Source organism: Monodon monoceros, unplaced genomic scaffold (genome assembly GCF_005190385.1).
Source record: "Monodon monoceros isolate NGI ecotype Baffin Bay Population unplaced genomic scaffold, NGI_Narwhal_1 Super_Scaffold_21, whole genome shotgun sequence".
NCBI classification, from domain to species: Eukaryota; Metazoa; Chordata; class Mammalia; order Artiodactyla; family Monodontidae; genus Monodon; species Monodon monoceros.
The window spans coordinates 75,841,302-75,856,547 of NW_021703778.1; the positions used below are offsets into that span (position 1 = coordinate 75,841,302).

General features: G+C 55.4%; 1 protein-coding gene across 3 annotated transcripts in view; it reads left to right on the forward strand.

Moving 5' to 3' along the window:
* The window catches only part of LOXL1 (lysyl oxidase like 1), a 23,568-nt gene extending 9,307 nt beyond the window's left edge, over window positions 1-14,261 (forward strand). For 2 of the 3 annotated variants that reach the window (XM_029238567.1, XM_029238569.1), the window contains 6 exons: window positions 5,817-5,925; window positions 8,692-8,829; window positions 9,321-9,477; window positions 10,067-10,162; window positions 11,770-11,885; window positions 13,920-14,261. In XM_029238567.1, coding sequence (XP_029094400.1) covers window positions 5,817-5,925; window positions 8,692-8,829; window positions 9,321-9,477; window positions 10,067-10,162; window positions 11,770-11,885; window positions 13,920-13,926 — 623 coding nt within the window. In that variant the 3' untranslated portion in view covers window positions 13,927-14,261. The remainder of the gene's footprint in view (window positions 1-5,816; window positions 5,926-8,691; window positions 8,830-9,320; window positions 9,478-10,066; window positions 10,163-11,769; window positions 11,886-13,919) is intronic. The other variant, XM_029238568.1, reaches the window with a different exon arrangement.
* The last annotated feature ends 985 nt before the right edge of the window (window positions 14,262-15,246 follow it).

A 15,246-nucleotide genomic window follows, 5' to 3' on the forward strand; every position in this document is an offset into this window, starting at 1 on the left:
TGTGTGTGTGTGTGTGTGTGTGTGTGTGTGTGTGTGTGTGTGTGTGTATGTGTGTAGCAAGGAATTCCAGGACAAGGGCACTAGGGGTCAGAGGCCAGGGGCAGAAAATGTCAGTTGTGTAAGGAGCTGCCTACTGATCCTTAAGGTTAAGAGATCTGGAAGGCCAGACCACAGAAGGCCTTAGCTGCCACTCTGAGAAGTCTGGGCTTGATTCCGTAGGTGATGGGGAGCCAATGAAGGTTCTGGGCCAGGCTTTATGACCATCCTAGCTCCTTTGCCTGGGCTGTATTGCCCTTCACGGTGGACCGCAGCAGGTCCTGCAGCCACCTTGCCTGCCAGCTCGTCACTCAGGTGTGGCACTGCCAGGCTGATGCTGACAATTTAATGTCCTGATTATTAGATGATAATTTCTCAGGACCCAGAGCGCTGGCTCCCGCCCTGGAGGCCCTCCCAGCTCATCTTTATTCAGGCCATGTTCTGCGAGCTTTCCGCTTTCCCCACCTAGGGGCTCCTCTGGAGTCTGGCCGCTGGAGCCAAAATATCCCGCTCTGCACATATTTCACAACCCACTGACCGGTTCCTGCTGGACATTGTTTATCCTCCAGCCCCAGGCTCAAGAGATTAGGGCTCTTTTGCATTCTGTTTTCCTTCATCTGCTTCTTGTGAGCAGGAGGCCTGGGGAGGAAAGATTTCAAAGGAGACGAGGTTTAAGGAACCCACAGGCAAAGGGAAGCCAAAGGGAAAACAGGTGAGGTGTGGGCAAAGCAACAGGAATGTAACCTCAGACCCTCCACTCCGGGCAGCTTCCAGGAACGGCTGAGCAGAAAGGAACAGATTCCTCCTAAAGCAGGAAGGATTTAGGTCAGACGGTGGGAGAATTTCCTGGCAGCGAAAGTATCGTCTGCAGAGGTTGTGAGAGGTCTTGGGCTCTTGCCCAAGGCTGGGGAATGGACTGAATAGCTCCTGAAAGTATTTTAATCTCCAAGTGTTTATGGAGCCATCAAAACTGCGCTCAAGGGGCAGTTAGGCTGATCTCCCCATCGTCCACATGGGAGACTGAGCCTAAGAAAGGGAAGGGACCTGGACAGTAGGGCGTTGGGCGAGATGGCACAACGGCCTGCTGGAGTCTTTCCCCACAAGAAGGCCCCGGCTGAGTCCTGTCAGGGGAGGGGAGGACAGTCCTCGGCTTCCCACGGGCTGGCACGTGGGCCAGCTGGCAGCTCCAGGCCCAGCCTGGGTGAGGTGGGAGGACATCGGCCTTGGGAGGGGGCCCTGGATCCCCCACAGAGGAAGCTCCAGGGGCAGAGTGGGAATGCAGAGTGCTGGTCCTTGTCCCGCAGCTCGGTGTCTTCACTGCCCTGGAGGGTCTGATGGGGCCCCCCAAGGTTGAAGGGCTTCCTCCAGACCAGAGGCTGCCTGCAGAATGGCCTTGGGACCCGATTCACTCACATCCAGCCCCTCCCCAGCCAAATAGCCTGGCTTTGGTCATCCCAGGGGTCTTTGCTACCCTCTGACTCAGTGTGCCCCCAATCCTGGTCCAGGCTCTGTGCAGCCTAAACCCCCGTGGTCAGCACATTGCTTCTGGGGAAGAGTTCTCACAGCAGGCCGGCCCCAGGCTCTAGGGCATGAGTGAGGTAGAGAACAATCAGTCTGCATCGATGGAAGCAGTGAGGCCTAGAGGGGGGCCAGGCCAACCCAGGGCCACGCAGAAGGTCCATGACAGCAGGGTAAGAAGTATGGCTCCTGCCTACCTCCTGGGCATGGAAGGCCGGATGCTGATGGTGACCAGGCCTCCCTGGGTAGCCTGAGCAAGACCGTCCACCCAGCCTTTGAGTGGTCGGCCCCATCCGCAGGGGTCCATCCCCGGGAGACTGGCTAGATGGGCCATGGAGGTTGCATACTGTGGAATCCCACTAGCAATGACAAGCAATGAACTTGACATATCTTAAAAGTTTACATTGGAAATCAAGAAACAGAATGAGACTATAAGACAATGTCATTTATATACTTCAAGGATACATACCCACTTCCAACACACTGCAGATTTTACACAGAGACACAGATGTTCAAAGATATGTCTGAGGGTCAGGGTAAGGATAAAGGTTAAAAAAAAATAATGACAAGAGGGGCCTTGCATAGACCAGTTTAGTTTGTTAGTTTGCTCTGAAATGAGAATTATGATAAATTCAGTTCTCTGCATTTATGAAAACAGAAGTCTCTGGGAAAACTGCCCACTGGAACCTACTTTATAATGTCTCCAGTGCCAGGTCCAAGGGCTGCATGACTCCGTATATTCTGGATAAGAGATCGCAGCCCCCCAACACACAAAATTATATCCCATGACTGATGGTTCTCCCTGCCTTTGAGTAAGCTTTATCCTCTCTCCAGGATCTTCCTTTAAAATGCACACTTCTTGGGATGGTGGGGAGGGGAGGGGAGCATGGGTCTGGTTGTAACCAGACTTCACCCAACATTGGCCACCCTGCCTGGAGGGCCTGGTTGTACCCCACAAGCCAGAGACAGCAAACTGGTACCCTACATCCACAAGCCCCCACTCAAGCCTTCCCTTATCCTCCTTCCAACATCACACAACCCACCCACACACCCAAGCCCCTATGGAGGGGCTGAAAGCCCAAGCCTGCAGGCCTGGCTGCTAATGGAATGCCTCCTGGGAGAGAAGTGGAGAAGGAGGCATTGTTCCTTCCTGGGAAAACATACCAGCTGAGGGAGGGGGTCTGCTGTTCCCAGGGACCTCTGCAGGGATCCTGAAGTGGGTGGGGGGGACCCAGCCTGAACTCCCAAGGCTGCTCTCTTTTCCAGCAGCTTATCCCAGGGCACTGAGGGTGTGACAGGGAGGGGTGGAGGGCGGGCCAGGGGGAGCTGGTTAGGGGAGTCACAGGACCTCTGATGGTCAGAGATGCAGAACAAAGAACATAAAATAATGATCAGGGTGATTCCATTCAAGTTCTGGAAAAGGCATAGCATCTAAAGTGATTAAAAAAAAGATCAGTGGTTACCTGGGAAGGAGGGAGGGGGGATTTACTGGGAAGGGGCTGGAGGGAACTTTCAGGGAGGATGGAAACAATCCATAGCTTGATTGTGGTGGTAGCTACACCGTGTATACATTTGTCAAAACTTATCAAGCTGTATGCCTAAAATCTGTGCATTTGACTGTATGTAAATTATAACTAAAAGAAATTATTTTTATAAAAAGAAGAATAACAAGTAGAGTCCTGGAAGGAGGTTGGGACCTAAGAGCTCCTCCTGGGGCTTCCCTGACTTGCTGTGTGACTGTGGGCAAATTCATTGCCCTCTCTGAGCCTCCGTTCCCTCCAGCACCTCTGTGTGCCCTGGTGTCCTGAGGGAGACAGGGTGAGGAGCATGCTCGTGGATGATTGGAACAGTAAAGTATGAAGCCACTAATCATTAAAGAAGCCTGCCTGAGAGAGACTGACTGCCTAACGGTCAGTCAGCCCTGAAGCACGGTGGGTTGCCCCACTGAGGGGGTGAGTGGGGCCCAGGCCCTGCCCTCAGAGAGTGCATAGTCTGGAGGGGAGTAGACACAGGTAAATACGATAGAATCTAATTATAGATCAATACAGACCTACTAGTGAGAAGTGTGTGCAGCTTGGAATGTCACTGCCAATCAGGGAAGACTTCCTGGAGCAGGAGGCACCTGCCTGAACCTGAGATTCCTCCACAGTAGAAGGAAGATGGTCATCTTTGGCTCAGTATAGGACCAGGATCAGGACTCAGTATGTGATCATAGCCGGGATGCGGTCAGAGGCCAGGAGTGGTACCAGCCCTTGCTGGCCCTGAATACCCCTGGCCTCTTAGCTGGCTCTTCCAGCTTCCCTGGACTGCATAGCCAACTCATGAAATGGCCTAGAGAGGAAGGGTCGGGCCAGAAAAGCTTTGTAGAGCCATCTGTGCAGTGTTTATTGAAACCGAGCCCGGGGTGGGGGGTGGTAGGCCATCTGGTGCCAAATGCTGGGTGTCATGAAGCTTCAGGCCCAGCTGACCCACCACCACATGTTGCTGAGGGAAAGTCTCTCTGGTAATGGGAAAGGGGACCATTCCTGTCTTCTTCACCTCCCCCCTCCCCCCAACACAAGCTTCTAGGGACCAGAGGGTGAGAAACAGCTTGATACGGAGGTGGCCCTTGCTTTCAAGGCCTGAGGATCCCTTGGGAAATGACTACAGGCATTCCTGGGGGCTTGAGTAATGGGGCCTAGGCTGGCCAGGACAGCCCCCATCAGCCAGGAGCCACCTCATCCTCACCCACCCTTGTGTTCCAAGCTTCCTCTTCATTCCGAGTAGGTGAGATCACACCGGCTGCTCCTGCATGAGGCCGGAGCCCCAGGGCGAGCAGGGGTAGGGTCTGGGAACCCCAGGCATGTGTTTGTGAGGGGTGGCATGTAGCAGACACCTCTGGGAAAGGCTTAGAAGCCAGAGTTCCCCTCCTCTGCCTCATCTTCTGGACCTATAAGCTGACAAGAGGGTTTTGGCAGCAAGAAGGGGCTAGAAGCCTGTCTGCATGACTCAAGCCCCTTCGCTGTGCCTGCCCCCCAAGAACAGAGGGCTTGAAAGAAGCTAAGAGGAACCTACAGCTTCATTTTATCATTTATCTGCCAGAATCCCTGCAGCCTGAGAGGGGAGGGTACATGGAGGTCCAGGCCCATTCGCGTTTAAGCTGGTGGCTGAGCTGAGATGGAGCCCAGGGCTCTGGAGTCCCCCTGCCCACCTCCCACCCCACCACGTGCCCCACCCCTTCCACACACCCAACATCAAGATCTTTCCTTCTTTATTCCATGTGGATAGGGTCTGGACACCTGAGTTTGGTTTCTGCTTATTCCTAATCATTCTCACTGGGACTAAGTTATGTACGGGGACGGGGTCGGGGTGGGAGGCAGAATGGACAGACCCCTGGCTCTAGCATAACCTGGGGAACAAGTGATCCAGGGGCTGGAGCAGACTCCAGACTTCCCCTGGGCACTGGGCCCTAGGCCCTGCAGGGCAGGGAGCCAGGCCCTCCTCAGATTGGAGGCCTGAGGCTGCAGACAGGGGAAGGTGTGGTCAGGTCCGGGGGCCAATGACAGGATGAAAGGAATCCTGAGAAGGGCGGGCTGGGCGCCCAGGCTGAGAATCCTGCCCAGTCAGCAGCCTGCTCTGGGGACATGTTTTCCTGTGAGCCCCTCCCTTCCTCATCACCCCCACTTCTGCCAACCAGCGTTCACCTGGCTCTGCCCAGGAGCCTTCTGGGACCCACTCGGGGTCAGAAGCCCAGGGTTCTCTCTTGGCGGCTCACAAAGAATGCCAGCTGCAGGGGTGAGAGGAGCAGAGGGTGTGTGGGGTCTGGTGACCAGAGGCCTGGGAAATAAGGACACCAAGGGGAGTGTCTCTGTCAGGAAATTACTTGGGTCCCTCAGTCCTCCCTCCAGGCCCTTGTTCATGCTACTCCCCCTGCCGAGAATACCCTTTTGTCTTCTCCTGCTCTCCAAATTCCACCCAGTCTCCCAGATCTGGCTCATGTCCCAGGAGACTCAGCGGTCCCAACAGCATGGAATTCCAGAGGTGAGCCCCTGCCCCCTGACCTCCCTGACCCCACACCTGAGCCTAGGGAGAACGGTTCAAATCACACAGACCTTGCTCACGCTGGGAGGTTTCCAGGAGGAAGTGACAGCCTGTGTAGAGGAAGGAGAACAGCACAGGGCGTTCGGGGTTGGAGAGGTCTCTGGGCTTTAAACCTGACCAGCCTGACCCTCATCAATGCCAACTATTCCTCCCTCCTCCCTCTCTCCCGCTCCCCACTCCAGGTCTCCCTGACTTGGTCCCGGACCCCAACTACGTGCAAGCGTCCACTTATGTCCAGAGAGCCCATCTGTACTCCCTGCGCTGTGCTGCAGAGGAGAAGTGTCTGGCCAGGTAAGGAGATGAGGATGAAGCGTGGACAGTCCCCAGAACCTGTGTTCGTGGCAGCCGGGCTGCCTGAAGGCTGCACGACCCTGGCCTCTTCATCGGTGGGCCTTGCCTGCCCCAAGGCAGTCAGGTGGGGAGGGGAATGAGAGTGATCCAGCATTTCTGTATGTATCACTCTGTGAGGAACTTAATGGTATTTAATCTTCACACCAGCCCCAAAGGTCTGTGTTGCCCTGTCAGTAACTGAGGAGCAGTGAGAGGAACTAAAACCTTCAGATCTGAGGTGTCTCATGAGAAGGTTCCTCGTGGGGAGCCCAGGGAAGTCTTATAGACGCCTTCAGGATAGAGGGCAGGATTATGGAGCCTTCTCCACAGAGGACAGGTGTGGGTTGTCCAGCAGGGGCTGTGGGCATGGGTAACAATGAGGCCTCAGTTATGTGTTGCACTAGAGAGAAGGGAAGGACGCCAGTTTACTTGAACCCGGGAGGTGAGCACAGCCAACTCTCCATTATTCCTGGGTTATTCTGCCTCTTGCAGAGCTTGCTTCGGAATTTATTGACAGTGAATGTTCTGTTCAAATATGTATGCTTTGGGGACATCTCCCTGTGCCAAAAGAGCTAGTTAAAGATTATATTGACGTACTTCTTTTATTGACAGCTGTCTATGTTGAAAGCTCCTATTTTTCTTAATTATTTGCTTTTTTTAAACATTTGAACTCTATTTACTTTCACTTTTGAGTATCTGGGAAGCCCTTTAGAATCTCAACATTTTCTCACTAATGAAACCTCGTTCACTGCCACTCAGAATAGTTGACCACAAATTGTTATCCATCTGTAACAAGATAAGGAGCTTGCACTGGAATGTAACTCAACTCGCTGCTTCCTTCATCGAGAAAGTCTTGCTTCAAAAAAAAAGAAGTATCAGCTGAACTAGACAGTGTGATTCGTGATGTAGTTGGTTTACACGCTGGTGCAAGTTCCTTATCTCACAACAGACTGGCAACAGACAGTGTGCGAACTGGCACCAGTCCAGGGACCACGTGTGAGTTCCACTGAGTCGGCCTGCCCACTCAGGTCTCGTCTCTGGGAAGAGAGCATAATGTACTTACTGCTCCTGCTACAGTTCCTCCAGTGGGGAGGAACTCAGCCTCCACGGCCGTCCGTTGAGGCTGAATTTTGAGGAGTTTGAGTCAAAACCAAACTGTTATTCCGTCTTCATGGAATACCCCGTGTGCCCACACCTGAGCTCCCAGATGGGCTGGGGCGGAGGCAGTGGGGCTCCATCCCAGGGCTATCCTGGTCTAGCTGGAGAAAGTGGCCTCTTACCCAGAACCAAGTGACAGGGAGTGGAAGGAGAGCTAGAAGGAGCGGTTGGCAGGCTGGAACTGTGGGCGGCCAGAAGAGGGAGAGGTTGGCAAGGGCTGAGGCATCAGCGGAGGTTGGGTGTGGGATACAGACCTAGAAAATGCAGCAGAACTGAAGCCCTGGAGCAGCAGGGCCCTCGGAGATTATCGAAAGTGTGGGCTGCGGACCGGTGCCAGTTCACAGACAGCAGGCAGAACTCAGATGAGGAAAGGGACTTGCTCCAAGTCTTACCACGAGTTTGTGGCCAAGCTGGGCCTAGAACCCAGACCCTAATGGTTTCCCACGGTGTGCTGAGCCCGGCAGAGGGGTAGGACTTAACTGAACAGAGGGAAGGAGGATGTTTAGTTCCAACACAGTCAAAGACAGATTCCAAGCCTCCCTCAGACAAGGCCAAGGGCCTTACGTCCTGGCAGACAGGAGCCTACACTGCCTGTTGTCCAGACATCCTCTCAGAGAGAGCTAATCCCCATGACTGGCCACCTCCTGCCTCAAGCCTTAGGGCCCAGACCTTAATGATTGCCAGGGAAGTGCCCCTGAGTCTGGCCAAGACAGCTGTCCACAGTCAGCTGAAGAGGAAGGAGCCTTCAGCTAGCCCTCGTTCCTACCTATGGGATGTGTGATGTGTGTCCCCTCACTGCTGCCCCTCAGTTTTCTCTCTTTTCCCTTCTCACCTCACAAGGCCCATCTCAGCTGGCAACTGGGGGTCAGCAAGTGAATTGTGAACAGGCAATCTACACCAGACCAGTGCTTCCTGAGCAAAAAAGGGCAGGTCGCTGGCCCTGAAGCCACACAATCAGGGAGAGGTGGTCTGCTCACACTGACCCAGCTCAGGTCGTGTATGGTATCAGGGTGTGTTGTAGGCAGCACTGTTAGATCTCACAGGCAGTCACGATTCCTCTAAGTGGGGCAATCAAGGCAGACTTCCTGGAGGAGAGGACCTGAGTTGGGTCTAGGAGGCTGGGCGAGTTCTGGGTCAAGTGAACGGCACAGGCAAAAGTGCAGATCAGTGAAAGAGTTAAGTCTGTTTGGGAGACAGTGTTTGAAGCTGGAACCCAGGTGTAGGGGGAGGGAGAAGGTCAGAATCTCCTGGATAGGGCTATTTTATAAAAGCCCTCTGAAGATTTTGATTTGCCCCCACCCTCAGGGGCTGTCCCCAGCTGAGAGTCACCTGCAGGCATCAGGGACCCTCAGAGGGTCATTATCAAGCTAAATGCTTCTTTAGAAAGACTCCTTTGGCAGCTGCCAGCCACATGGCAGAGGCCAGAAAGGAGGGGATGGCCCGCAGAGAGGAACAGAGGCCTGAGCCTTGGCTGCAGGGCAGGGGTCAGATGTGAGAATCTTCAGGAACAAGCCGACCTATGCTGGGTGTTTGCGTCTGGTACCCAAGCCCACTCTGGTCTCCCCACAGCACAGCCTATGCCCCTGAGGCCACCGACTATGACGTGCGGGTGCTGCTGCGTTTCCCCCAGCGCGTGAAGAACCAGGGCACCGCAGACTTCCTTCCGAACCGGCCGCGGCACACCTGGGAGTGGCACAGCTGCCACCAGTGAGTGGGCTGCCTGGCCCGTCCCCCGTTCTGGGCCAGGGCCCTGGGCCTGAGTGCCCCTCCCCAGGAGCACTCCGGAGGGGCAGTGCTGGTGGGAGGGCCCCGTGAGTTGTTTTCTGCCAAGGATCCATCACTGGGGCAAGGATTTCTCAGAGGAGCCTTAGCAAAAGCCGCAATGGAAGATGGGACACAGAAGGATCCGTCTTGATAGGGGACAGAAGTATCTAGAATACAGGGCATCACCCAAGGGAGGCCGGTACAGGTGGGAGCCCAAGAGGAAGTGAGGGGTCCTGAGGAGGTGCCCTCCTAGGGTGACTGGCTCGGTGAGGACACTAGAGATGCTGCCTGTGGGACACAGTGACCAAGGAGCCCCAGGAGCCCTCAGGAGGTGGTGTCACAGCAGGGTCACCTGGGCCCGTCTCAGGAGGGGAACAGGCTTGGAAGCCAGGTGTGACTAGGCCCTCTTCTCCCTCTTCTTCTTCTGTCCCCAGGCACTACCACAGCATGGACGAGTTCAGCCACTACGACCTGCTGGACGCAGTCACAGGCAAGAAGGTAGCCGAGGGCCACAAGGCCAGCTTCTGCCTGGAGGACAGCACCTGCGACTTCGGCAACCTCAAGCGCTATGCGTGCACCTCTCACACGCAGGTTGGGCTGGAGAGGCAGGGCAGGGGCTCTGAAGGACGGGGGGGAAGCCCGCCCGGGATGGGGAGGCTAAGCCAAGCTAAAGACGGGCTAGTGCCAAGGCTCCTGGCCGCTCAGCTCAGAGTGCAGGTCTTCTTGCCAGTCCTGAAGCTGCCAGAGAGCCCCTCGGGGCTACCCTCCACCTCCATTCCCAGGGGTGTCTGCTCATGGAAGGAGCGGAACATTCCAGCGAATTCTGGATGGCGTGATACTCCATTTGCCTAGCTGTCCACCCGAATCCATCTTTCTGTCCAAACATCCAGAGAGTGTCCATCTATCCTGCCTGCCTGTCTCTCTATCCATTCCTCCATCCATCTCTCCCAGGCATTCTCCCACCTTCATTTCATCCCTCCATCTGACTATTATATCTATCATCTCTCTGGTCCATCCACCCAGTGGGCTTAGGACGGGGCAGACCCACTCTGAGCAGCTACCCCAGGCCAGGGTCAGGACGAATCACAGAGGAAGGAGGGCCCCAGGCTGCTGAAGTGGGCATGGGGTGGCTCTGAGGAGTGCACAGCACCCCAACCTCTCTTCCTGTCCCTTTTCCTAGGGCCTGAGCCCAGGCTGCTATGACACGTACAATGCGGACATCGACTGCCAGTGGATTGACATAACCGATGTGCAGCCCGGGAACTACATCCTCAAGGTGGGGCCCCTGGTTGGAGGCACTCCTCCAACCTGATGCTCACCCTCGGTGTCCCCGCCTCTGACATAAGCTTCACCCTCTGGGCGTATCAGCTGATGAGGTCCCTGAGGTCTGCACTTCCCACCTGAAGGTTTTAGCCTCAGGCAGACACAGCCTCTTCCCGTAAAAACACCGAGGAGCCTTCGGCCCAAGTGTGGTGATCCTAGAGGAGGCGGTGACTCTGTCTTCCCTAAGTGGCAGAGGACTTGGAGAGCCATGGGGTCCATTCCCCTGTCTGTGAGCAGGGCAGGCTCTGTGCCATCTGGGAGAGGACACTGCCCTCCCTGAGAGAGACCCTCAGCTCCTCATAGGACCCCTGCAAAGCCAAGGGCACTTGTGACCATGGCTTTTCCATGTGGCCCGAATCCCTCCTCCACGTACACTCACTCCAGTGCCCCGTCCCTTGCGGAGACAAGTAGAAGAGCACGTTAAGGACACACAGCCCAACATGGAACATCCATGCAGGCTGAGCGGGGGCCGGTCATCATGACCTCACCTGGGGAAGACAAATCTTAGCCTCCTCTTTACAGGTGTAAAGTGAGGGTAGGGCTCACTCTACGAGGCCCCCTGGGCCCACCGCTCTATGCTGGAGTAAAGGAAGAGCAGAGAAGGTGGGCCTGGGAGGCGGCTTTAACCTGCATGAGGACGGGCCGCTGGGTGGCTGCATTCAGAACACGGCAACCTGGAAGCAGTTGGTTGCGCCCCATCCTGGGCACCTCTCCGTGGGCTCGGTGAGGCCTCTGCTCAGCCTCACCCAAGGGCCAAGATTGTCAAGGGTGTTCTTTTCCTTCCCTTATTCATCCACTCTCAACAAACTCGTACAAAGGCCTTTCTGAGTTCCAGGTTCCGAGGATTCAAGACACATAAGTAATGCACAGTTCCTGCCCCTAAGGAATGTAACTTAAATATAACATTGTTTCCTCTCTTCTTAAATGTTCTGCAGTTAAGGCTGGGTGTGGCCCACCCCAGCGAAGCCCTTCCCTATCAATCCAGCATTTAAATGATTTCCTTGTGTCCGGACAGCTCCTCTTCAGACAGGTTATGCTTGGGTCATCTCAATGAGTGTCAGGTACCTTGGGCTCCAGGGCAGGAGATGCTACCTGGCATCAGACAGGCCTTCCACGGGTCACCTAGACAGGCATGCGAGGTGAAAGGGTGCGAGCCTCGGAGTCAGGGAGACCAGGCATGGGATCCCTGCTCGGCCTCTCACTCACTGCTGGGTTCCCTGGGGCAGTGGCTCTGAATGCCCCATGCGAGGCCCCCTGGCCTGGGCTCTGACTCTGGGGAAACCTGTCTTCCAAGAAGGATGATCCAGTGATGCTTCCTTTGACTATAAGCTGCCCCTCTCTTCATTCCTCTCTCTGTCTCTCTGCATCTTCCCCCGTCTCTCCATCCGTGTGTCTCTGTCTCTGTGTCTCTTGGTCTCTCATGGTCTTTCTCCATCTCCCTGTCTCCCTCTCTCTGGCTCCTCTGTGTCTGCCTGTCTGCCTCTCCACCTTCCCTGGTGACCAAGTGAAGCCCAGCCTCATGACCAGATCTCTTTTCCTTCGGTTCCTTTCCTTCTTCAGGTTCACGTGAACCCAAAGTACATTGTTTTGGAGTCTGACTTCACCAACAATGTGGTGAGATGCAACATCCACTATACAGGTCGCTATGTTTCTACAACAAACTGCAAAATTGTCCAGTAAGTGCCCTTCCTCCAACTCTCCGTACCCCAGCCCCTCTCCTACCTGAGGAGCAGGCAGGGCCACGTGAAACACGTAGGATACCTGCCCTGTGGGTCACCTTGATGGCCGCACACAGCTGCGGCTGGACCGGCCACCCCAAGCGGAGTGCTCAGCCTGCGGGCATTGATCCGGGGCGTGATCTCTCCTCAGGTGGAGACCAGCAGCGGGCTGCGTCGTTGGGTGGAGGTGCATGGGCTCTGCACTCCTACTTCTGTGACTCCCTCACTCTGTGACATCGGGCAGTTCACCTCACCTCTCTGAACTACTTTTCTCTTCAGCACTTCCCACGCAGACTTGTGAAGAGGATTTAAAGGCCTGGCATCTGTGTGTGTTCCAGGACCCTTCACACTGCTGCTCAATGAATGGCAGCTGTGTGATCATTAGCGTCCGTATCAGGTGGATTGAATTAAGCAGTCTCAGATTAGAACTGATTCTGGTTGGAATCCCTTCTAACAGTCATCAGTCCCTGGGCCCAGATGTGGAGGGAGTTGATAAACTCCCAGGCCTTCGGCACGTAGCGCCTCAGCTGTTGCTGCCCTGCACTGGCTGTCCTCAGCCTCTCTCCTGATTCCTCACACGAAGTACTTTGCAGAGACACCCCCTGCTTATGAACTCATTAAAAACCCCATCCCACTCCATGTGAATTTTAAATGCTTGAACAGGTCAAAGCAACTCTTTTCCATTTAAAAAGTAAAGAAAAAAAGAGTCGTCTCCTAGAGCATTAGTCCATCAGCTGAGGAACAAATGGCAGGGATTCCAAGGCCCAGAGAACCATCTTTCCCCGCTTATTAATGGTTGATAGGTATGAGAGGTTTAGGCTATCACCAGGGTCAGGGCTCAGTGTGTGACCAGGATTAAGGCTCAGCATGCGACCAGGGTCAGAGCTTGGTGTGTGAGGGCTCACTGTGTGTTTAGAGATAGCCCTTGCACCCTCGGCTGCTACCACTAAGCTAACGTTCACAGCCCTCCACCACACCGTGAGGACAGTAGCCTCTGGTTCAGTTCAGAGATTAGGTTCCTCATTCGCAGAATTCGATCAGAATTATCCAGGTCACAGAGTGTGTTTGAAACGACTGACTCCCGCCCCATCCCTGGCAACTTAGCCCTTCGGCAGGCCTGGGTTTGCAGCACCTTCTCGCTCCTCAGGACTTGTCTTGTTCAGCCATTAAAAATCCAGGAGTCACCTAAACGGTAGAGGTTTTCTGGGAAGCAGTTCTAGGGAAGGAGAAGGAGGGCAGGAGGAAGGGAGGCAGGGGCATACAAGGGCTGAGGGGTGCAAGGAAGGTGGGGAGCCTACATGCCCTCTTGTACCCCCTGCTGCTGGGAAAGGTACATCCAAATAGCCTCCCACTTCCCCAGGTGGCACCATGAGCTGGGCCCCTCAGCAGGGCAGACAGAGAAGTTGCCCTGCGCCCCCCTCCAGCTACCCTGGGGCCTGTGAGCGCAGGGCATGCCGAGGCCCTTCCTCCCGAGCCCTTTACATAAGTGCTTGGAGAGGCTCAGGTCTCATTAGTGCGTCTCCTCGACCCTGACCACAGGCGGGCAGCTGGGCCAGCGCGCAGGAAGCCGGACGGAGCGTTCCCAGAAAGGCCACGGGACTGACGCCTGTGGGTTTCAATCATGTTTCTGAAGAGGAAAAAGGAGGCCTTTTTTTTTTTTTCAAAAGTACTGAGTTAGAGAAAACAAGAAAGTATTTCCAGACAGTAGCAGCTCTGCTAATGGCCTAGAAAAGAATCTGGAACTCAGGGCATGGGGAGGGGTGGTGCCGAGACCGTGCCCTGCATGGGAGTCCATGAAACCCCTCTTTATGGAGCCCCCTTTCCTGAGCCCAGATTACTGATGGAAATGGAGGCCCGTGCCTGCCCTCCCACTTGGGATCCAGGCTGTGGAAGGGAAGCGCTCAGCTGGGGAGGCAGTGGGCGCCTTGCTGACAGTTGAACGAGGGGCCCACGCCTCAGCCTGCCTTTGACCTCCTCTCTTTCTTTCCTTAGATCCTGATCTAGGAGAGGGTGTGCAGATGGCCAACCTCCCCACCTCCCAAAGCAGGCCCTGCTCCCCAGGCAGCCTCCCGCCAGGACAAGCCCGGCTCAAGGGGCCCAGCCACCACCCACAGGCAGGGGCAGCTGGACGCTGGGAGCATCCTTCCCTGCCTGCCTCAGGGAGCGAACGTGGACCAAACCCACAGGGATTCCAGATGCCAGGCCCAGTTGTGTACTTAACTTTCACCTACAACGTGATTTTGTTGGTTGTTGGTTTTTATTTTTTATATTTTGGCCATACCACAGAGCAAGATTGCCCAGGCCTGGGCTGAATAAAACAAGGTTTTTCTACTCTGTGGTTCTGCACGTAGCCTGCCGGCCAGGCTGACCAATGCTAAGTTGGGCTCAGAGGACATCCTTGGGCTTCGTCCTTCCCTAGCAGAATGTGGAAAGGGCAGCCACCACCGTCTGAGGACCACAGCTTGACCAAGAGGGCATCAAACCCACTGTGGAAACCCCACAGGGTTTATCTCAGGGCCCAGCCTGCTGCGTGGGAAGAAGCCCACATCCTGCTGGGGGAGGGGCCCTGGGTATCTCACCCTCCACTACTACCCACCCTGCAGCCTCCCACTCCCGCCCCCCCGCTCACTCACAGTCACCAACTCCACCTGCCACCTGCTCCCTTACTCTCCTATTGAGCACCTACTGAATGCCAGGCCTGTGGCGGGACTGAGCACACACAGGAGAATCAGACACATTTCCTGCTCACAGCGGGGCGGGTGCACCCACCAGTGTGAAGCCCATACCTAGTGAGACAGCCCCTGGGGGCAACCGTGGAGCCTTCATCTGGGAGGCAGCGTCTCCCAGGAAAGGAAGGGAGAAGAGTTTACTTGGGAGAGGCTGATGGGGGCGGTGGCCCTGTAGCCCCTGTCCTGGCAGTGGTACCCCGAGCTCCTGGACACCGGATCGGGGCAGGGAGAAGAAGAAAGAAGGCACCTCTCCTGTTCCTTCCCCTCCCAGATGCCCTCAGGACACCTTTGCACCCACCTGCCTCCTGCCAGCTCCCTTCCTTCCCAGGGGAGTAACACTAGTGAGAAAGGCAGAAAAACTTGGTCCAAGAACCAGGGCACTGGGTTCCAGGGCCAGTTCTCCTGCTCACTGTGTGAGCTGTGTGACTTTGGCCAAGGCATACTACACCTCCGGGCCTCAGTTTCCCCATCAGTAAGACAGGAATGCTCTCCTGCCTGGCCCACATGCTGACCTGGAGAGCCGGTAAGCTACTCCTGCAGAGTCAGGTACTGGGTGAGCTGCTGGGTGTTGGACCCACCCCTCCACATCA